At 39.5% G+C, this 22,584-nt stretch overlaps 1 protein-coding gene and 1 long non-coding RNA gene across 3 annotated transcripts in view; one reads left to right on the forward strand and one right to left on the reverse strand.

Annotated features, from left to right (window-relative positions):
- Positions 1–11,762, forward strand: part of fam168a (family with sequence similarity 168 member A) — a 47,706-nt gene extending 35,944 nt beyond the window's left edge. For both annotated transcript variants that reach the window (XM_085245708.1, XM_085245709.1), the window contains 4 exons: positions 3,773–3,918; positions 4,694–4,880; positions 5,446–5,572; positions 5,802–11,762. In XM_085245708.1, coding sequence (XP_085101834.1) covers positions 3,773–3,918; positions 4,694–4,880; positions 5,446–5,558 — 446 coding nt within the window. In that variant the 3' untranslated portion in view covers positions 5,559–5,572; positions 5,802–11,762. The remainder of the gene's footprint in view (positions 1–3,772; positions 3,919–4,693; positions 4,881–5,445; positions 5,573–5,801) is intronic.
- On the reverse strand, positions 11,690–21,209 carry LOC146559607 (uncharacterized). The gene is made up of 2 exons (XR_014888368.1): positions 21,079–21,209; positions 11,690–12,972 (listed from the first exon to the last, which is right to left on the reverse strand). It is a non-coding gene; the product is annotated as an uncharacterized LOC146559607 (long non-coding RNA).
- Positions 21,210–22,584: the final 1,375 nt, after the last annotated feature.

Below are 22,584 nucleotides of genomic sequence, written 5' to 3' on the forward strand. Positions count from 1 at the left end.
TTAAAACATGAGAAACGATTTATATTAAGGCAAAGCAACGCAGAATGGAAAATAGACAAATGCTTTTACAAATAATTTCTGTCATGCTTCATTTGGCTCCCGAGTAAGTAACAGTAACATCGACCAGGCTCAAAATACAAGGCGGCCACATCACATCCACATGGTTGTGATTGTTTAAAAACACTAATGATTTTATCAACTTGGGAAAGTAAAGTAAAATACAAAATATGGAGAACATATATGTAGTTTTAGTAGTTTAGTAAAAAAAAAAAAGGTATTCTAAGTTGCCCGATGAACTACTGAAGGGCATGTTTACTGAGACTCTGAATGTCTACATGACTGTGTGTGCATTAAGTCAACACGACAGTCTCACACCAGTTTATTAAAAGCTTGTGACATTTCAATTTTTTTTTGTTCCTGACCACAGTTTCCTCATATCTACATGTAAACAAAGTAGAAGATTTTTTTGTTTTGTTCTAAGAGAACTACATGACTACATTTTTGCCACTCATGCTATTTTTAATTCAGTTTTATTTATATAAAATCAGTTCATCACAACAGCAGCCAAGAGGCGCTTTAACTTCCTTAATAAAACTGCTCTGTTAAGTTTAGCCAGTAAAAGCACTTCAATCATTGTTTGGGTCAAACTACAACCGCTGCCCCTTTTTTCTTTTTCTTTTTTTAAAGACTTGTTGGTTGTCAGGGTGATGCGTCCTCGCTGAAAGCCTCACGACAGCATACGAGCTACAGGCTGCTCAAAGCATAATTCCAACTGAAATACAAGAATTTAAGAGGAATGCTGACTTTAATGGCAAAAAATGTGACAATTCATGTCCGTGTGAATAAAATAAAATTTAAAAAAAGTCTTTTCTCTCGTTTTACCACGAGACCAAGCTGGTTAGGAGTGGTTACGCCCACACGCAGAGTGAAGCAGCACAAAGGAGAGAAACTAACATGACTTAAAATGACAGCAAGATTACAGGAGAGAACCTCACACTGAGGTGGAGTTAAATGGGTACATAAATTCACAAGCCTTCTTTTCCTAGCATACGTGCTTTTTCATCCCTGCATTGGTGAATTTGAGTCCAGTGCTATTACTGTTCCTAGTTTGCTCGTTGTGAATTCTGCCGTGATGCAGAAATGATCATTAAAAACTCAGAACCGAGTGTTTGTGAAATGCCTTGAAAAGCCTGAACAAACTGCGCCTCCAATTTATCTTAATAATTTTCAGAAATGTTTTTATCTTCCTGATGAGTAATCTGTAACCGCGCAGTCTGGCAGCTGAGTAATGTGATGGTGTGAAATGAAAGTTAGTCAGTGTTAAGGTTAAGGTTGTCTAACACTTAATGTATTGAATAAATTACACACTGATGACATTTTAATTTAAAGAGGATCCATCACTGCTACTGCGGCACTGCAGCGCTGCGTAGAGATGCAATGAGTTTGTCCGTTTATGATGCGTGTTTAACCTAAAGCAAATACAGTTTCCTACATATTTAATGGTTATCAGAGTCACGTGCGGTTACAATTAAGTTACGAACCAAACCATGCTCATAAAAATTGACGGAGCATTACCATCACTCATGCAGTTACAATGTTGTTTAGAGCTGCACACAGACTCGAGTCGTTTAAAGGCAATATGAATTAAGTGATGATCTCAGCCTAAAGGGGCATTAATGGCGAAGGAGTGGGAAGCTAGCCAGTAGCAGCTGCTAGTGCCCATATAGCAGCAAATGCGTGCTCTGTTGGGGTTCATTGTGTGGTCCCCTCAGCAGATGGGACTACAGTTGTGCTTTCCTGATATGCATGTATAGATGGTTTAGGTTTGGTGATTGCAGGCTTTCTTGTAGTCCAAGCGTAAGAAAAAAAACATTTATTACATTGTTTGAAAGCATTAAATTCATCGTTCTGCTCATTCGGGATATCAATTTTTCAATCTTGTGCAGATTTGTGGTAATAAAGGTAATTATACAGTAATGCAATTTGATCTGATTGGGGGTAGGCGAGGAAGGAAGTCAACAAGGATTGTTCAACGTTGAGCAATTAAATAAAAAGATTTTAAAAAAAAAATAACCAAAAGAGTAGGAATGGTGAAATGAATGGGACTGATAATGAGCTCAGGGAAAAATAAATAAATGATTTGTAGTGTCAGCAAGATGTTTTTATTTAATGGAGTCTTTGAACACATGCATTGTTACTGAATTCAGAGATAATGATGTGTTTTTATAACAGCAGTAAAGATGTGATATATAATCATGCAAGAATCTATTAATTGCTTTAAATTTTGATTAAAGTACCTTTCAGAAAAAAAATGCTACTGGACGTATGGATTAAATTTAATTTCCTCAGCAGGGAGCGAAGATAGCGACTGAAATTGTTTTCTATTGTCTTAAATATTGAGTGTGGTACTCGAGCAGAGAGGGTGGGGGTTGTACTTTTCATCTGTGCCGCTTTTGAAGCTTCCTCCCCTTGTTCCCTCCCTGAGTTTGTTTTCCGTCTTTTGGAAGTCTAACCAAATATCAGGTATGCTTTGGCAAAGCTCTGTCAGCTTTGTTCCAGCCGAAACCCGAGACTCATTATCAGGGTTGTTTTGGTTTGGGTTTTTTTTTTTTTGTTTTTTTTGTTTGTTTGTTTTTGTGTGTGTGTGTGTGCTTGACTGCAGATATCTTACCCTTTACTCCACAGTGGTTAATTTATGGGGAAATTAAAATGTTTAGATTTTGTATCAGTGACAACAATGAATCGGCCAGACAAGCCAGCCTCCGTCTGATTAGAAAACGTGTCTTGGTCATTATTTCTCAAGACCGCTGAGGAGACAAAGTGTTTTCTATCAGCAGGGCTTTTGTGTGATTGTCATGCACCATTGTCCTTTAATGCCCTGCATGCATGTTAGTGCAAAGAATGAATGTGAGAGCATGTGTGTGTACACACACACACACACACACACACACACACACACAGACTTTTAGCCACAGAGCAGCGCCAGCATCTCTTTGTTCCCTTGTCCTTGTGTGAGAAAAGTGCTTTCATAAGCTCCACAGCAGCAGCAACTAGCTAGTAGCATGTTTGACCTTCAGGCTCCTCCAGGTGGCGGCTCAGAGGTACTACACCCCCAGAGATCAGAGCGGACATGAATGCAGCGGTCTGAGCCAGATTCCTTTACTGTCCCCAACGTCATGCTTTTCATCCAGTGACGTAGCGTCAGCTACAGGGGGGATACTATGTGAAATGATGTTGCAGCTCTGCTGTGGTTGTTGGTTTCAGCGTATACTGCAGAATATAATCTGTGAAAAAAAACCTGAAAATACCTCACATACAGTCAGTAGATGGCTTTTTCAATACACAGTGCAAAGCCCCTATCTTCAAAGCTCGTGCTTAAACTGGATAAATATACATAAACTGTCAGCTTTATTGTTTCAATATTCAAATCCCATCAAAAGATGGCAGTCGTCCCCATCTGGTGGATTTTATAGGAAATGCAAATAATGAGATGTGAGGATGAGTGCTAAAAGGGTGAGTCTGTACTCTCTTTGGTTGCTGCTGCTCCCCCTAAACATAGAAACACACACAACAATGAAATGTTTAAGGTATAGAGTTACTCATAAAAACCCAGTGTGAGAGCTCAACTGACTAAAGACAGTGTGGAGAATTCAATCTCATTATTCTAATGTGTTATTGACGTGTAAATAAGAAACTCTCCTAGATTTAAGAAGACCTCTTCTTGGTGAGCTGGTAAATTTATGTTGTATTTCTCTTTTCTTTCGTTGTATAGGATATACTCCAGCAGGAACTCCATACAAAGTGCCCCCCACTCAGTCAAATGGAGCCCCTCCTCCTTATACTCCGACCCCTACCCCGTACCCGACAGCTATGTACCCCATCCGCAGTGCCTACCCTCAGCAGAACCTATACACACAGGTGAGGATGTCTGGAGTGAGTGGAAAATGTTGATGGGGTTTGTTGCTGCAGCTGCTCGGCTGCCATAACCGTTTAACGCAGCCACTCCAGTAAATACATTTGTGCTGCCTGCTCAGTCTGCGTCGTTTTACTCTGTATTAAAAACAATTAGGCGAAGCGTTTGTGACAGTAAATGGTCTGTCACATGGCTGTTGATTCTCCTCGTTTAAATTCAGAGCACTTATCATGTTCATAGGTAGCTTCTGTTCTGCAGAATTGGACTGTTGAGTGAAAAGCGCATTTCTCCAGCCTACAGGGACACTGTTTGGATACAGAAGATGTCACTCTCTACCATCAGCGAGGGCTAAAGAACCCTCTCTTTATTTTCTAATGTCCTTAGACAACCGTGACCTGGATGAATGAAAACACAGACATTTGACGTTGGCTGATTTTTGTTATGGCACACTTTAGCCGGTAGTAACACGCTTGGTTATCCAAAAATGCGGGGAAATAAACATTCGCTATTATTAAATTAGAAAACCGATTGAATTGAACTTGGTTTTGAGATTCAGTCGCACACAATAAAACAACAATAAGGCAATCATGTTGTTGTTTTGTAATTTGGTGCTTTGAAAAGTGCAGTGGAAAGAAGAGACGGCTTCAATTTCTGTCCATTTCAAAGTATTGTGTTTCAGTCTGTTTTGCTTGTTCTTGTAATGCAAAATCACTTGAAGAAGTTTCTTCTGCTAAGATGTTTTGTAATCATTGAAGGTTTTCCGATGTTTTGTCCTGACAGGGAGCGTACTACACCCAGCCAGTGTTTGCCGCTCAGCCACATGTGATCCATCACACCACCGTGGTGCAGCCTAACAGCATCCCCTCCACAGCCCTCTACCCGGCCCCTGTCCCTGTACCTGCTCCTCGCAACAACGGCATGGCTGCCATGGGGATGGTAGCTGGGACAACCATGGCCATGAGCGCAGGTATGAAAGCAACTGTGAACTCTTTCCATGTGGGCCTAATATGGTACCAACATAATAACTGTTCTTCACTCTCGACCATAATTTGTGATGGCTCTACTGGAGGAGACACAAATCCCTTTGGAGCTGTGTCAGGAGGGCATCTGATGTGTTTTTTTGTAGTAATCTTATTATTACGGCACTGATGAAAGCTTTTGAATTTGTTTGCTTAAAAAAAGCTGTAGCATTAATTAAAGGATCGTTTTCTTCATCTTTGCCCCCCGAGAAGGTAAAGAAAAATGAAAATGTGTGATTTTGTTGCCCACCTGTGATGGGTGAAAGTGCAATAGCCCTGATAGTATCTGTGAAGATGGTGCAGGCCAATGCGTGTTGGTGTATTTTAAATGTTTTTAGCAAAGACCCTTTGTTACCTTTTTAGTCCTACCTTAAGTCCCTGGACTTAAAAAAACATTTTATTCTTTATTTTATTGCCTTTTTGCTGCAAAAAAACAAAAAGAAGTGCATGATTGGTAGATGCAGCTCAGGTACAAATTGATTTTGCATCCTTGGTGGTGTTTTCTTTGTGTAGGGACTCTGCTGACAACGCCACAACACCCCCCAATTGGAGCACACCCAGTTACTGTGCCAACCTACAGGCCCCAAGGGACACCTGGGTACAGCTACGTACCGCCTCACTGGTAGAGCCCATCCATCATGTAAGTATCTCCCCTCCTGATGTTTCAGATCCTCCTCTTTAAGATGTTTCTGTGCTCCATCTGGTGGTTCCTCCTTTTCTTCCCCTCCTCTCCACCTTTTCCTTTCCTCGTCTCTCTCGACTTTAACAAACTGCGCTGCCTCGCCATTTTTTTCCCCTTCTTCCCTCAGAGGTCTGAGGCAGTCTTAACTCAATCACCTATGTGTTCCTCTGCTTTTCTTTCCCACCAGATCTGGAGTCCACCATCGTATGCAACTGCTCGAATCTTACCGCGAGCTCCCGTCAGTAATCACGGGAACTCTGCATCTGTCTGCAAGAACAAAACTAAAGTGCAACAGCCACTTTACTATCATTGTTATTATGCGACATTCTCTAACATTTTTACAAAAGCTGCTTTTTCTTTGTTTTCTTTTTCTTTTTTCCTTTTCATCTGCCAACCAATCATTATCTTATTTTGTATTGTTATTTTATTTCATTTCCTCATTTTCCTTTGCTGTGTCTGTCATTGGAACTCCAGAAGGACTCTTGACCAATCACGGGTGTCGAGCGCTCCTGTTACTGTGTTGTGCTGGTGTGTGTGTGTGTGTGTGTGTGTGTGTGTGTGTGTGTGTGTGTGTGTGTGTGTGTGTGTGTGTGTGTGTGTTTCTGCCTGCTGCAACTCAGCTGGCTGGAGAATATTGGGCACTTATTCTTCTTCATCTCCATTGGTCACAAAGACTTATTGACTTATGCTGCCAAATTTTTTAATGACTAGATATCAGCACAGGGTTTCAACACAACTAGGATTTTAGTTTTACAGATTGTTGATTTTTAATGTTCCTTCTTTTTGCTACACTCAGATGAGTTACCTTACTTTGCAGTCTCTCCCCCCAAATTCTTCCTCATCCTTTTTCAGTTTGATCTCGGTCGTCTTCCAGTGTAGCTGTGTCCAGCAGTAGTTTGTCATCCCGGTTGTTACGCCTCCATAGGAGTGCTATGAGCACTGACCAGCCATCACCTGTAATGCTACGCGTCACATTTTTTGTCTGCTTTAGCATTGTACCTAGTACAAACATCATGCTACATACTATGCAGGCTAGTATGTTGTAACACTATCAAAATTTTATCCTAGCTATAGAGGACGTTCCTGGGTGGTTTGGGTCATGTCAGCTTTCTTTCTGTGGTTAGAGTAGGTAAGTACATTTAAAACCTTAAAAAAATACAGCTATACTAACAGTGACAACAGCTTGGACGGTCGTGCACACTTTCTGACACACACACACACACACACACACACACACACACACACACACACACACAGGGGCTCCTGTTGTGTTTTGGGAAACACCGTCACTTAGTGGCGCTTATTGTACAGTACCTCCAGTTATGTTTTAGCTGGTGGACACACACACACGCACACACACGCACACATGGATTTCTGGGGTGTGCATGGGAGACACAGCCAGCAGTGATGGAGTTTAAAGGGATCGGTGGTGATGTCGGAGGAGAGCCGGAAGGAATGAGAACAGTAGACAAGATGACATATTCACAGCTGTCATCTTAAGGCACAAGAGAGTTAAGTTTGTTACTCGCCTGCAAGGAGGTGCACAAACGGACGGCTCTTTTGTGCTGTATGTGATGCACATTGATTTTTCTCACTGTGAATATATCATCTCGTCCTCCTCCTTCCATTTTCCAGACGAGGACTAATAACCAAACGGCCTGCAGATGAGAGCCCAGACTATTGAATTTTTTATTAAATAATGGGCCTGTCAGATAAATATCATTGGATAGATGAATAGAATTCAATCTAGTCCATCCGTCTAAATGTTATGCACATCACAGCCTTCTGATTGGACGCAGTCTGTTAATAATCTGTTCAGCATATAAGGTCCATGTTGCAGCACGGCTTTTTAGTCATGTAGCTTGAAGTGCCCAGTTACGCTTGTATTCACAATTATTTTTTCCACTTCATTGATTTTAAAGTTAAACAAATTAAAAACAACAACAACAACATGTTTTTTTTAGTCACACATTAGTTCCCACAGTGCTTCAGCAACTTTGTCATTCTCTCTCCGAAACACTCGGTTTTGGCTCCTGGCTCTTGAAATCTTCACTGTACCCAGACTGTATAAAAGATGGATGGATACTGTGACGTCTCATGTTTGTTTAAGCCCCATTTTGCAAAAGAATGGATGTTACAAGGAGTCGTGGGTCTGACTGGGAAACTGTATTTTATTGGTTTTTGATTGGCAAGTCATTAGCCCATGGGCAAGCAAATAATCATCATTTAAAAAAAATAAAAAAATAAATAAAATCACCAAGATTTACAGAACAGACTTTTTTGTTCAGTGTGACTCAAAGTGAGTTGATGAGCCTGTGAACTTCTTTAGGACCACAAGTGTTTTTGCAGCCACAGCTATCGCCATCTGCTGGTCTTTAGATAGAATGCAGATTTAAAGGAGTTTGACAATCAAACTTGGTCACATTCATAACTGGATGCTCCTCTAAGAGCCATCAAATACTAACAAACTTTTAGCTTCAGCCAGATTTTCTCATCTCTGAACTTTAATGTCAGGAAATTGAAAATATGACAGTCTTGTTAGATGTTTTTGTGGAATTATTTCACCCATTTCTTCTTGTGTTTTTATGTTAGAAAGAAGAACTTTATTGGTAATTTGTCTACAGTCAAATACAATACAGATCGAGTAAATATTTATACCTGTGCGCCATGCTAAAATGAAACATGTAGGGTTCATTATTGTTGTGGAGACAAATGTAATTCAGCAGAAACTGATCATTTTGTACAAGAACTCAACAAAAAGGTCATAATAGGCGAGTAGGTGGGGTGTTTGTTTTTTTTTTCACTTCTTGGTTTCTAGGCCAAGATTATGGCTGTTACATAGTGACATAGATATGTAACACAAGAAGAGCCTGGGCTACAGCCAAAGCATTTCCATGGCAGTGTTTTCAGGGAGAGAATGACTCCATTCGGTGAGAACATTGGGCTATGTAAGCAAATCTAAACACAGATACGTAATAGCGGCACTTTAAGTCTTTGTGTATTGGTCCTCGTCAGTGTGGGGTAGTCGTGATCGTGGTGGGATTTACTTTTAGGTGAGGCCTGTGGCATTTTTTCAGGATTTACAAGAAGAAAAAAGCTCAAAGGAGAACTTCACATTCCTGTGAGGGTAGATTGGTCTTTTAAAAAAAGCATTTAGCGCACGGGTATGTGGATGAAGTGGTTTGATATTGCAATAAAATAAGAGGGGAATGCCTCCAACTTTAACGTACAGTAATTATTTTATCAGCATTTTGAATTGATTTTCTTTTTTGGGGGGGTTTAAATAAACAAATGCATATTGTTGTAATCTCTAAATATGGATTCAAGGCTCCGTATGCAGCCGCCTTTCAATAATTATTACAGTTACTGCTAAGAAAAGTAGACATATCAAATTTTTTGAAGTATTGAATAACATTGTGAGGAAATATTGCACAACATAAGACAAAAAAAAGAAACTTGACTATACTACTATAATTTAATGCTAAGTAACAGGTACCTAGACTTTGTAGTGCAAGACGGAGGAAGAAGCAATTTATATCCTAATTAAAAATAAAACAATAAGGTCGAGTGTTTGAGGTATTCTTAGTCCAGATGTTTGTACACTAGTATGTTAATTCTCAAGAAAATATCGCATAATTCCGCTGTCGGAAGAAAAGCGCCTACGTTTGGGCCCCGTTTTTAAAGCGACTCTTGTATTTTAGCCGATATCAAGTGGGTGTTTTTAGCATGAGAATGAGGAAATGACGCCGCTTAAGGATCTTGTACATTTTAATTTAAAGCTGGTGAAACTTCACAAGTTCACAAACTACATTTTCTTGCGACAGCAGTGATGTTACTCCATTAGGATTTATTTAACCAACCACTACTTTTTGTCAGTATTTCTCAGTTAAATCTTGTTTCCTTTCTTCTTCTTCTTTCCCTATGGTCAATTGAGCATAATGGGTATGCATAATATTCAGGTGTATTTCACTATAGCATTGGATTTCTAAGTTTAAAAAACATGCAGTATATTTATACAGCAAGTGGTACAGTAATGTATTTCTAGCTAAGCATGGTTGCATCAGTGTGGCAGCTACTGTTTGTGCTTTTAATATATATATATATATTATTTTTTGTTTTTGTTTTACCTCTTCTGCATCTGTCCGCTTCATATCCGTTTCTATAGGAGGGAGTGGAGTTCACACAAGGTCTTTACATAAAACTGTGGGATTTCTTATCACCAGATTCCCATTGAAATTACAGACGTTACGATATGTTACAAAAAAAAGCTAAAAAAGAGGATCGGTGACAGAACTGAAATGGATGCCTTTAGAATCAGTTTTCCTTTTTTTCTGTCCGTTTCTGTTTTGTGGGTTCAAAGAATTGTATTGAATGATGTCTTGAAAACCCTCAGCCTCTGTGCCCTTTGTTCTGTGCCATATTTCACCAGTTGTTGTTCGATAAATATTACTTTGTTCTCCTAAGTGGTGAATTCTGAGTCCTCGTTGCGTCTGGCTTCATGTGAATCTGTTTAGTTTTGGGGTTTTTTCCCATATTGCTGTCCTGTTTCTCACGCTGTTGATGCATATTGTCTGCCTGACTCTTAACTTTTGCTCCTCTCCTCTCTGGGTTTACCCCCGTTTTCACTTTGTGCCCACTCGGCATTCCATTACACATCTGGTTTCATCACATTCAGGGATGCAAAATGATGTCGGATCATATATTGTTTCCTCCCGTCTTCACTCTTAGCACTTGTTTTTTGTTTTTTTTTTTAACTCTCATACCTTTCTGTGCCAACCTGCCTAAAGTTTGCATCCCTCACCTCCCCGTCTGAACTGCAGAAGCGATGGTTGTTACATCGACGCCTTTTTAAACACTAGATGTCGCTGGTGACAAAGTCTAATGTGGCATCTGTGTCTGATGGCTTTGAGCCTTTTTAATCATTTGCATGTAAAACTCACAATTAAATGTCACCTTTGAACACTTTCTCAAATTGCTGTAGGTTTATTGGGAGATAGTTTTAGATGTCTGGACAACCAGAACATCACTAAAAATACAGACCTGTATTTTTGACCTTTTTTTTTTGATTGTGGAACAAAGTTCAAAAACAAATTATTTTGTTTTAATGTGGAGACCCAGTGAAGAGGCTGGGAACAGTTTCAGTTTTGTTTAGTTTTTTTCCAGAGTGATGAAACTGCTTCCTCATTTCACTCCATTCCTTGTTTCATTTATTTCAATTTGCACTTAAGTGAAAATGGGCAGTTGCACACTTTGCAGCGTGAGGGGGGCGGGTGTGCAAACTTGTCTTAACCGTGACTCTGCTTCACCGCGTCATCCGTCAACCTGTAGATTTCCAAACCTTTTTTGCTTTTATTTTCTTTCTTTTTTTTATCTTGACAGTGAAAATGTGACTAGAAGCATTTCATAACACCTATCCTCTCTTCCATTTCCCCTCCCCTTCTCTCTCTTTTTTTTTTTTTTTTTTTGTTGTTTTTTTGTTTTTGCCTTGCAGTTGCAAAGTCTTAGTTTTTCACAAGTATAAACTAAAACACTACTATCAAAGTGAATAGTAGGCTCTTAAATGTCTTCAATGTTCTGCCGCAGCTTTTTAATTTCAACTTGTCAGAGATATCTCTTAGTTTGATTTGACACTAAATGTGATGCAAAAAGTGGAAATTCCTTGTCTTCCAAAAAAAACAACAAAAAAACAAAAGAAGAAGAAAAAAAAAAACTGCTTGCATCCCTCTGGATCAAGTACGATGAACAACCCCATCTTTGGAAGTTTTAGTTTGGTACCCAGTTTGCACATGCTATGGTATATCTGTTACCGTAAGGTTGTGTTTGAAACTGAAGCCCAACGTCTGTTCAGCGTTGAGAGAAGTGAATTGTATGTTAGCTATTTGGTCCAGAGTGAAGGACCTGCGTCAGGCTTGTGATATGAAGTGTAAATCTGTTTTCTTTTTTTTTTTCTTTTTTAAATTTCCTCTTTTTTTTTCTTTTTTTTTTTTATTATTGTTTTTTTTTTTGTTGTTGAGGGTTTTGTTTTGTTTTGTTTTTTTAAAAGATCAGTTAGTGATCTTAGTACTATAACTAAGCCAAGTTTGTAATTGTATATTTACTGTAAAATGTAGAACATTGAATAACTATTAAAATTTTCCTATAAAAGGAAGACTTATTGTGTGTGTGTGGCCTTTTTTTTCCTGGTTGTGTTGTCATGATATAATTTTTTTTATTGTTGGGTATATTTTATAAAACACTGTTTTTTGAGATTCATCAAAATATGCACAAAGAGAGAAATCAAGTCATAAACCCTCACCTAATTCTAGTGTTTTATTCATCATAACTTTAGCAGGTCTTAACATTACGTAAGTACAACCTCAGATGAAAGCCATAAAACTACGTACGCCCTTACTGATTCTATAGTAATTAGGAGGGTAATTAACTGCCACATGCTTCTAATCAAGTCCACTCATCAAATATGAGCACAACTATAAACGCAGAAGTTTTGGCAGTTTGCTGGCCTGAAGCATTTGGGTGTGTCACAACAGTGCCAAGCAGGAAAGATGGCAGCAATGGAAGCAATTGTTGCTGTGTGTTAGTCTGGGAAGAGTTTTAACGTCATTTCCCAACAATGTTTTTTTTTTTTTTGTTTTTGTTTTTTTTTTCTTTGCTGCCTGTCCCATTTGGTTCTTTAGCCATCAGAATTGTTGTCTGAAGACCAACAAGGATACCCAATGGATTTACTTTGCCAAATGGATCATCGTGGCATTGCCGTATTGGTCCATTTGGTCGATCTTTGTTTTTATTATTTATTATATTTTATTTTCAGATGTTACAGACGGGACAGACATGAGTGAGAGATAGGAAAGGGAGAAAGAAAGAGGAAGGAAAGGAAAAACAGAAGGGGAGAGGGACAGTGAGAAAGGGGGGGAGAAAAAAAATAAAAATCTCCTGGATCACCTGTTGAGAGAAGAATAGAAAACAAGCAAAAAAAGACAAAAAAAAACAAAGCAACATACTAAACACAACACCATCGCATTAATCTAGCTAAGTGTAAACAGCAGTAAATACTAAATATTCAATGTTGTTGTGCAGCACGCAGGACAGATGTGCTTCGAAGTAGCAGCCAAGAAAGGTGTAATTTGGGTCTACGAGCAGTGAACACCCGTGTGCATACCTGTGTGGATCAGCGCGCTTGTATTCCAAAGGCTTCTCCATGTAACGATCTGCTAGGGAGTGTGGGGGGGCCACAGCCCCGTCCTCCAGGGTGTGAAGCAGGTATGGAGGAGATCAAAACTCCAGACATCCAGAGGCCCCCAGAACACAAGAAACCATGGAAGACCAACAGAGGGGCAGCCGCGCCACTGTCCCAGTAAGAGCTGAGGAGAGAGTCCCAGATGAGGGTTCACTCAGCAGCCGCGGAGCAGAAGCCAGGGGGAGTTGCAGTGACGCGCCCGTGAGCTCCGCCGGCCGCCAGCTGTGCCTGAGTGACCGAGCCCCAGGCCGAGAGGCCGGGGGCACCCCACCCCCGAAGTGGCCCGAGCGAGCCCCAGGCTCCAGGCCCCGATAAGCGGCCGCCAAGGAGTGAGCCGGTGTGTACCTGGACGCCCACCCCCAGACACAAGGAACCACCAACGCACCGACACCTGAGGGAGTCCGCCACCGGCAGGGGAAGTGGTGGTGGGTGGAGATAGGCCTCCAAACCTTGGAGGGCCTGAGGTGTCCCCAGAGAGGTGGCGTCTGATACCCAACCTGACATATAGACACAGACATACAGGCACACACAGATACAAACATCCATTCCCCCCCTCATGCTCTCATATGCACTCACTCCACACTCAACCAACGTGGAGACAGACATAAAGAGACGCTGTACACACGATCACGATCACACTCCCCCAAGCGTACTCTACAAACCGGGTCTAGGTACCCTTGCCCCTGGAGGGGGGAACTGCACCCAGACCCAGGTGGTGTTTCCCAACAATGTTAAGTCCATCATTCACAAGCGCAAAACATTCAAGACAGTTGCAAGTCTTTCCAGTCCCAGCAAATTCACTACTTCCAGTTTTCCAAAGCCCCATAAACCACAAAATGCTCAATTAAAAAACAAAAGCAGAACAAAAACAAATTGTATGTGAAAAAATGTTTATCTTGTGTATGCAGATTGCAGGCAGTGAGCAAGAGCTTCTTCATTTAGAATGAGTATGATTTATGAATTGGAGAAGTGAAGTGCAGATGTTTGGTCTTAATGCACAAATTTCTCATACCAGCTGTCAAGCACAGTGGTGGAGAGGTGATGATTTGGGCTTGCTGGGCACCTTCATTATTTCAACCATGAACTTCTCTGTAAACCAAAGTATTCTAAAGTCAAATATGAGGCAACTTAAGCCAGCTAAAGCTTGGCTTAAGTTAGGAGATGGAGCAGAACAATGACGCATCAACAAATGCCTGCAAAACCTCAATGAACTGAAGCAACATTATTATATCCCCCATGATAATCTTAGAGGCTGATTGGCTTAGTTATTGCTAGAGGTGGTTGTACAAGCTGTTGTATTATGGGATGCACTCAGTTTTTCACACACTGCTGCATTTTAACCTAAAATGCTAAATAAATGCGTTACAGGTCATGTGTTGTTCATCTGATCGTTCATCACCAGATCGTTTTTTCTCGTACGTCCTGTTGTATCACACCTTACAACTAAAAGAGGGTGTGTTTTCTTTATGACTGTATTTCTCTGCATGTCCAGGCAGACAAAAAGAAGGAAAAAACCCCCACCTGCTTATGTTTCTGGAAATTTTCTCCTAAATTGGAGTAATGGGTGACTATCTAGCTCGCTTTGTTGTACTAAGCTCTGGGTGTGACGTTTTCTAGCTGTAGATGTCTGCATGTGAACAAAACTAATCTTTGTCTTACTATACTTCCCATTTCTATTGTGTAACTCCTCAAGTTAAAAATGGAAATGCACAAAATTGTAGCCATAATAGCAAATAGTGCATTGTACCTTCTGTTTTTATCATTAATTTCTCCTTTTCGTTTTGTCTTGATGCTTTTTTCCCCCTCCCACAAAAGTACCTTCAAAAAAGTGGAAGAATGAGGATGCGTTATTTCCCGTGTAGCAAAAAAAAAAAAAAAAGAGATAGTGAAAGAATACTCAACTCTTTCACTTCTCTGTAAGCCCACAGAGATCTGACTGGCTTGAGCAATACAACCACCAGTCAGGCGTGCACTGAGCAAACACTGACACCTCTTTTATGCACAATGCCCCACCAAACACACACACAAGGCCTTGAGTAATAAGTGCACAAGGGGGAAAAAAAGATGTGTCAAAATATATTTGGGCTTTAATGGTAATGATCACGGTGGCCATTGCAAATCCAAATAACTGATGCCTTATTAGGAATGTTGATTCCATCTTCCTCTGCATGGACCTTTGCAGGATTGAGCAACAATCCAGAGAAAGTGGAGTGGAGATTTGTCACAGCTTTGTCTCTCCTCTTCCTGGAGAGAAACACTTGCATACTTGTCTCACGCATGCATTTATGAGTTTCTTTATTTATCACTATTTATTAAGGGAAGAAAGATGTCAGAACATACTTGGATTCTAAGTTTCCAAGATTCCCCCGGTCATAAATTGTGAATTAACTTAAATTAACCACACTTTATGAGAACTTGAGTTTAATTTCACTTGCCATATCCATGTCTGATTATTGCCAGACCTGTAAAATCAAGAAATCATTGAAACAGAACCTGCCTGACAAAGTGAGGTGGGCTAAAAAAAAAAATCTTAAAAAGCAGAAAACTGTCCTACAGTCTTTAAGAAATGAAGTCAGTGTTGTCTGTTAGTCCAGAAATGTGTACAAAGCCACTTCTACGTCTTTGGGAGTCCAGCAAATCAAAGTGAGAGGCTTTATCAACACATGGAGAAAACCTGGAACAGTGGTGAACTTTGACTCCACCCATCAAGGAGACATCTAAAATACATCTAAAGAACTGCAGACCTTACTCATTAGTTGTTACTCTGACAGTTAAGGTGAGTTCTTAACTCAACAATAAGAAGGAGACTAGGAACTTGAACTTTGGTGGTAATGCTCTAGGGCTGCTTTGATGCTTCAGACCTGGATGACTTGCTGTAATTGGTGGAACCATGAATTCCGCTCTCTCGACCAAAGTTCCTCCACAGCTGTGTGAAAGTCCCATTGCCAGTTATCACAATTTTTTCTAAGGTTATCTTTGTCTAATATTAAAATCTGATTGACAATCCGAAACATGTATATGTGACAAATATGCAAAACACTAAGAAATCAATAAATTTGGTTTGCATACTCCACTGTGTAGAATATGTTGTGCAAAAAACATATAAAGACTGTTTGTTTCTCATAAGCACTTTAAACAAGCCTAAATCGTAAGGTTTTAGTTGTTCTTCTGACATGTTAAAATACTGACTTTACAGCTGAAGTGGATTCACTGTACAGGTGATTCCTCGTGCTCAGGATTTCATGCACTCTCTGTCGAGCAGGCTCTAAAAAACCCACCGTGCAGGTTCGCACCTGAAGTGATCATTTATTTTAGTGATGCTCTTTGTTCCCGATTAAAGTAATTCTTCCAAGTTAATTCAGTCTTACATCTTCAAAACTTTCGTGTTTCTCTTTCATCTGCTTCCAGTTCAAAGGGACAGCTCACAGCTAAATCAAAGTATCTGCTGGCTTGGAGACCAGTGTTGGAGACTGTTTGCTTTATCTTCAGTGTAATGACACCTGATGGCACCTTGTTGTGCTCAAATTGCTATAAATGTAAAATCCACTATATGAGTGAGGTACGGTTTTCGTGGGACGAAAAATAGAGAAGAAATCTGTAACTTTAATTTTGGGGATGAGGTGTTCTTTTAATATACTTTGATTTCTTATTTAATGAGAACTACTTACCAAATATCAGCAGTATTAATATCAATGCTTGTATTGATATTTAATCGATACAAGTTCAACAAGGTCAAGGTAACTTTATTTATACCCATAGGCAAGGTAAATTTGCTTTACAGAAAAAATGACAGCATTTGGCATCCCTTTAAAAACACACATACCTAGTAAAGATATAAACCTCACTGTGGCACATATATAGTAATTTCAATATTTCGAATCAAAAACAATTCTTATTTAATTCAGTGACAGCAACGGGAACAAAGATTTGTCCTGCATCTCGGAAATAGAAACCTCCGTCCTGAGGGAAGAAGCTGAAATTCACCCCTTAGAAGATGGGAACCATTTTTAAGGATTGATAAAGCCATCCTCTACCTGCTTAGAGTACAGGGAGGCTAAACAAGACTGTGGCTCACCTATCAGACGACTGGACCATCTCACTATCTGATTTAGAGAGTTTTTCTCTGTGACAGAGGTCTGACCAAACCATGCCACCAAACAACCGGATAAAACAGACTCAATAAAAGAACGATAAAACAAAGTCACAATTTTTTGGTCAATGTGGAAATGAGCACGTTTCCTAAGACAATAAAGGTGTTTTACAAACTGATTTGCAATTTTGATCAAAGTTCAGTTTTTCATTGATTATGGTCCCAAGATATTTATATGATTGTACTTGCTCTATTTTCTGACCTTTAATTAAAGTGACTGCGTGCCCATTTTGTTGTTTCCTAAAATCAATCACCATATCTTTTGTTTTAGATATGTTCAGCTGGAGATAAGACTCCTCACACCACTGAACAAAGTCATCAATGACTGGACCGTGGTTAGTTTCACCCTCTTTCAGTAAGCTGACAATAACAGAGTCATCTGCATATTTAATAATGACCCTGTTTTCATGTCTGCTCTGACACATATTTGTATAGAGAATGAATAATAAAGTGAGATAAGACACACCCTTGAGGTGAACCTGTGGAGGAGAACACTGGGTCAGACAGAATCCCATTTATTCTCACTCTTTGTGACCTGTCAGTTAAAAAAAATCTAAAATCCAGCCCACCAGGTTTTTTCTGATTTCAAACTGTTCTAAAAGTCTTTTAATTAAAATATGGGGCTGTATTGTATTAAAAGCCGGAGAAAAATCAATGAAAAGAAGTCTTGCAAAAGTCCCTTTACTCTCTACATGTTTAAGAATCAGATTTAGTAAAGTCAAAAGTGCGTCCTCCACTCCTCTGTTGGGCCTATATGCAAACTGCATGGGATCCAGCTGATGTTCAGTCTCTTTCATAATCACATTTCTGATGATTTTTTTCAAAGACTTTCATTACAACTGAAGTGAGGGCAACAGGCCTGAAGTCGTTTAGAATTTTTGGACGACTAGATTTAGGGACAGGAACCACGACTGCTTCTTTCCAAAGAGAGGGCACATGTGTTTGCAAGGATTGATTAAAAATAACCTGAAATATAGGACTGAGTTCGTCAGCACAAGATTTAATTAGGTGGCCACTAATATTATCAGGACCCTGGCTCTTGTTCGCATTGACTGTATGAAAGGCCTTTTTGACATCACTGAGTTCAATGATAAAGTGCTGAGTATCTCTCAGTTTCTGTTTCAGTTCCAAAGTATCCTGGCTAAAATCAGAAGAACTAAAATGAGCATAAAACATATTTAAAGCATTTGCAAAATCTCTGTCTGAATTAAAACCATCTAAAAAGATCTGACTGCTGCTCTGGGGATTTTGAAACCCCGCTATGGTTTTCATACAAGTCCAGGCAGACCCAAAAATTTTTGCAGCAAAAAACAAGACTGGCATTTTGTTTCTACCCTCCAAGTTTAGTATGTAGCCCACTGATTTGTTTTAAATCAGTGGGCTACATACTTTAAAACATTTAAAACATGGATCTCTCAGTCCTCGATAACTCATCGCCAATTGTTTCAGAAAGCAGCAGCAAGGCTGCTAACGAAAACTAGCAGCCGTCACATGTTCCACCAATCCTTGCATCCGTTCACTGGTTTCCAGTGGAATTCAGAATCCACTTTAAAGCTGTGTTATTAACATTTAAAGCTCTACATATTGCAGAGCTTCTAATACTTTGTCGATGTAGTTGGCCTCTCCGATCGTCTAACTGTCCCTCACTCTAAATTTAAAACCAGAGATGATCGTGCTTTTAGAGGTTGTAGCGCCCAAACTGTGCAGCCTTCCTCTGTCCATCAGGTCAGCTGACTCTGATGAAAACTCATTTTTATAGCTTATCGTTTCCTTAATCCGTTCCCCTTGATTTTTGGCCGTAGTTTGAGACCATGTGGTGTGTAGGAATAAATGCCTGTCTTTATGGCTGTGTGTCTGTGTGTTTTTAACATGTGCACTTATCGTTAGTATGTGACTTTTATTTGAACTGTGACGTACTTTATAACTGTGGTTTGAAAAGTGAAAAGTTAATATTGTGATTATATGCTTCAAATAATTCATCAAAGTTAATACACTGTTCTTGAAGTATGCACCAAACTGCACATATCTCCCAATTATTTTTGTTGCTTCTTGGATTTGAAACAGAAGTTACAACCTAGTAAAACCAGACAGAGGTTTTATTAAAAGCTTTCTGTTTCTCTCTTACAGCTTCAGGTTGTAACTAGACTAATTGTTCTTTGTGAAAGAAGATAGCTGAGTGGCAATGCAATTAAACCTCTCATGTGAAGGAAAACAATGCGATACTGTGAATAGAAAGGTTCCAGTGAAAATATCTCATGGGAGAAACAAAGGTGTAAAATGCTTGTTATATGAGTCATCCACCAGAGATATTTTTTACACATAATTCTCCCCTCAAAGGGAGATGCAATCATTTCCAAATTTTACGTGATGTTAGATATCAACAACAGCTTTTCATTTTGGTGGAGGTTGGGTCAAAGTCAAGGTCGCACCAAATGTAAAAATCAGTAAAAACTTGTAAACCCACAATTACCTGCAATATTTTATGGATCTTCTTCAAACTTCACAACAGTATAGCACAGTGGTGCATGCCTTGAATCTATGAAATGCTGTGCAGTATTTCTGGTGAGAGTGAAGTTCAGATGTTTTGAGCCATGCTGTCACACCTCCAAGCTTAAACCTACTGCCTCTTTCAATTATTACGAAATGTGTCGTCAAAGTTTTGAGCAACTTCTTTTTAAAGGGAAATGAGCTATTCTTCTCTGTCTTTCACACGTCTGGATTTCAACATGACAAATCCTTCATTTCAGCTTTGGCTTTTATTGATGTTACGTCTCTTATGTTTGCAACAGTCCTACAGAAATGTAGTACCCTGAAAAACAGCCTGTGATTCAGTAGCTTATAGAACCACTTTAAGCAGCAATAACTTAAGACTGGTTTATTTGCTTATGAGCCTCAGTCTCTCACATTGATGTGAAGGGATTTTGGCTCACTCTTCTTTACCAAGTTTCTCCATTTCATTGAGATTTGCAGGGAATTGTTTATGCACAGCTCCCTCGGGTCTTTCCACACACATTTAACACGGGTTGAGGTCTGGACTTTGAGTGGACTGCAACACCTTGTTTCAGATTTATTCCTGAGGATTGTTGTCCTGTTGCACGTCTCAAATGTGGCCCAAGCTTTATCTATCAGACAGATGCATACATTTGAATCAAGAATGCTTTGGTATACAGAGGAATTCATGGTCAACTCGTGGTGCTGTGGCTGCAAAACAAACCCAAATCTTCACCCCTCCAACAATATGCTTGACAGTTGGTATGAGGTGTTTGTGCTGATACGCTGTGTTTGTTGTCTCCAAATGCAGCGCTGTGCATTATGGCCAAACATCTGTACTTTTTCCAAACTTAAGCAATGCTACCACGTTGCTTGTAGTGTGAAGAGCCTTTCTCCTGCCTGCTCATCCAAAAAAGTCATACTTGTTCAGCCTGTTTTTGATTCTATCGTCATGAACTTTAACATTTAACATGCTAACTGAGGCCTGGAGATTCTGAATATATTGGATTGTTTGCAGGTTCTAAAGATTTTCTGCAGTCTGAGCATTGCTTCTCTGACCTTCAGGCGAATCTGATGGGAAGATCATGGTTTTAATGCAAAATACAAACTTCTGCTTTCATGGAATTTTTCACACTTGTGGTTGATGAATTATTCAAGTGCACTTCATTAGCAGCACTTGGCTGTTACTTACCCTCTTAATTCCTTTGGAAGTGGTAATGGTGTACTTAGTTTTTCACAGGACAGCATAAAGTTCTGTGATAGCATGACTGTATTTTTTTCCAGCAAGAAAATATTTTTAATTCATGTATAATTTTTTTAATTGAACGTACTATCTAAGCCTTTTGCAGATTCAGCATACCCCAACTGAGATTTATGATTTTGTGGCAGGATGATGGCAGTCAATTTTGAACATAATGGGTTTTTTAAAAAATTTTTCATGCCTTTTTATCTTAATATAAGACAATCCACATGTTCTGTTTATTTGTTTGGGTAAACCTGCAGTCAACTGAGACTGAAAAAGTCACTTGGATAAGTGACGAAACATGAAAAGAACGCATGAAGAGAATCAACTTTTTGGGATTTTCTTACCTGGATAATCGAGTATGCATCAACACATCCTTACTGTACGTTTCCTGTGACTGCCACAACATGTAAACATTCAACCCCAATACTGTGGTTTAAAATTTGCATGGCTTGAATACACCCTGACAAAAGAGTCTTCTTCCTCTCCAGTTTTGTAAATGAACAGAGGGAAATCTGGCTTCACAAATACAGAGGAGAGTGACTCGAGAACACAAGAATGAGCACGTCATTCTTTCCTTATCACTACAGTGACATATTTTTCCACAATATCGGATTATAGCCAAAATGAGTTTTAACAGAGAGAATAGATATGAACGCCATGAAGAAGGAATCCATGTGGGCGTGACTCACCAGCCACAACACCTGAGACAAAAGTACATAATGGGACTTTTTGGGTGATAACAGAGTCCAGCTTGACAAAACAGACATTGGAACCTGGTTCAAGTGCCTAAAACAACAATTTGCACAAAGACTGGTAAATACATGCATGATAATTTAGCGTTTTCTGCTTTGTTTTTCTGTTCCTTATTTTAAGTCTTTGCTGTTTCTTGTACTTAGTTACCTATTTATATACTTGTTATCAATTATACAATCATTGATTACATAGTTGCACTGAAAGTTTATCTTCTTCTTCGTCTTATCTTCTGCTTCATCCTGTGGTGGAACATATTGTTACAAGAATAACTTTAGCCTTTATGCACTTCCTATTTCTTCCTGTGTCATCTTTGGGTTATAGCGATGACAAAGCTACACATCAGCATATTTTTTAAAACAATACTTTTCACATGAAACACACATAAGTTGACTTGTAATCAGCCAATGAAAACCAGGTTCACTGTCTCAATATGTGGAACTAGGGACAAAAAGAAGTGAGAGCCACTGGTCACTTTGGAGCTTTGCCAAATTTATATCCAAACTTCGACACACTCAGTGGGAGGCATCTTATCTTTTATGATGACAACCTGGTGCTGAGCAGGACACAGCAATGTTTACAATGGCACAATAGAATTAACCAATAAACCTCATAGAAGTTCAAACAAAAATGATAAGAAGTGACACCTCCAGTCATGTCCTGTCACTCTTTTTAGTACAGACCAAACACCCGCCATTGAACTCAGTGAGCTGCAAACACACTCAAAGGTGCTGGACTATGGCAAGTTCTCTGGTTGAAGCCCTTATAATGTTATAATTTTCCTCCTGGGAATTAACTGTTGCTTAAACATGGTTACCTGCAGTTAAACATTCACTGCTGTGAACAAGCTTTTGCCCCTTTTGTGATTTTTTTTTTCCAGATTTGTCACATTCACATGTTTCAGCTCATCCAGCTAATTATAGTATTACACAAAGTTAGCCTGGGTAAATGCAAAATGAAACCTAATAACTGGTTTTGCCACCCTTGTCATTCCTGCCAAGGGTGGCAAAACCAGAACTGCAATTAAGTGCAAGTAACTGGCAGTGACACTTTCATTGTGGAGGAGTTTTGACCCATTTCCATGCTGGTAGACTTTCAAG

Source organism: Mchenga conophoros, linkage group LG14, assembly GCF_057382185.1.
Source record: "Mchenga conophoros isolate Kocher_MC1m ecotype Shallow Benthic linkage group LG14, M_conophoros_male_GT1.1, whole genome shotgun sequence".
Classification (NCBI taxonomy): domain Eukaryota; kingdom Metazoa; phylum Chordata; class Actinopteri; order Cichliformes; family Cichlidae; genus Mchenga; species Mchenga conophoros.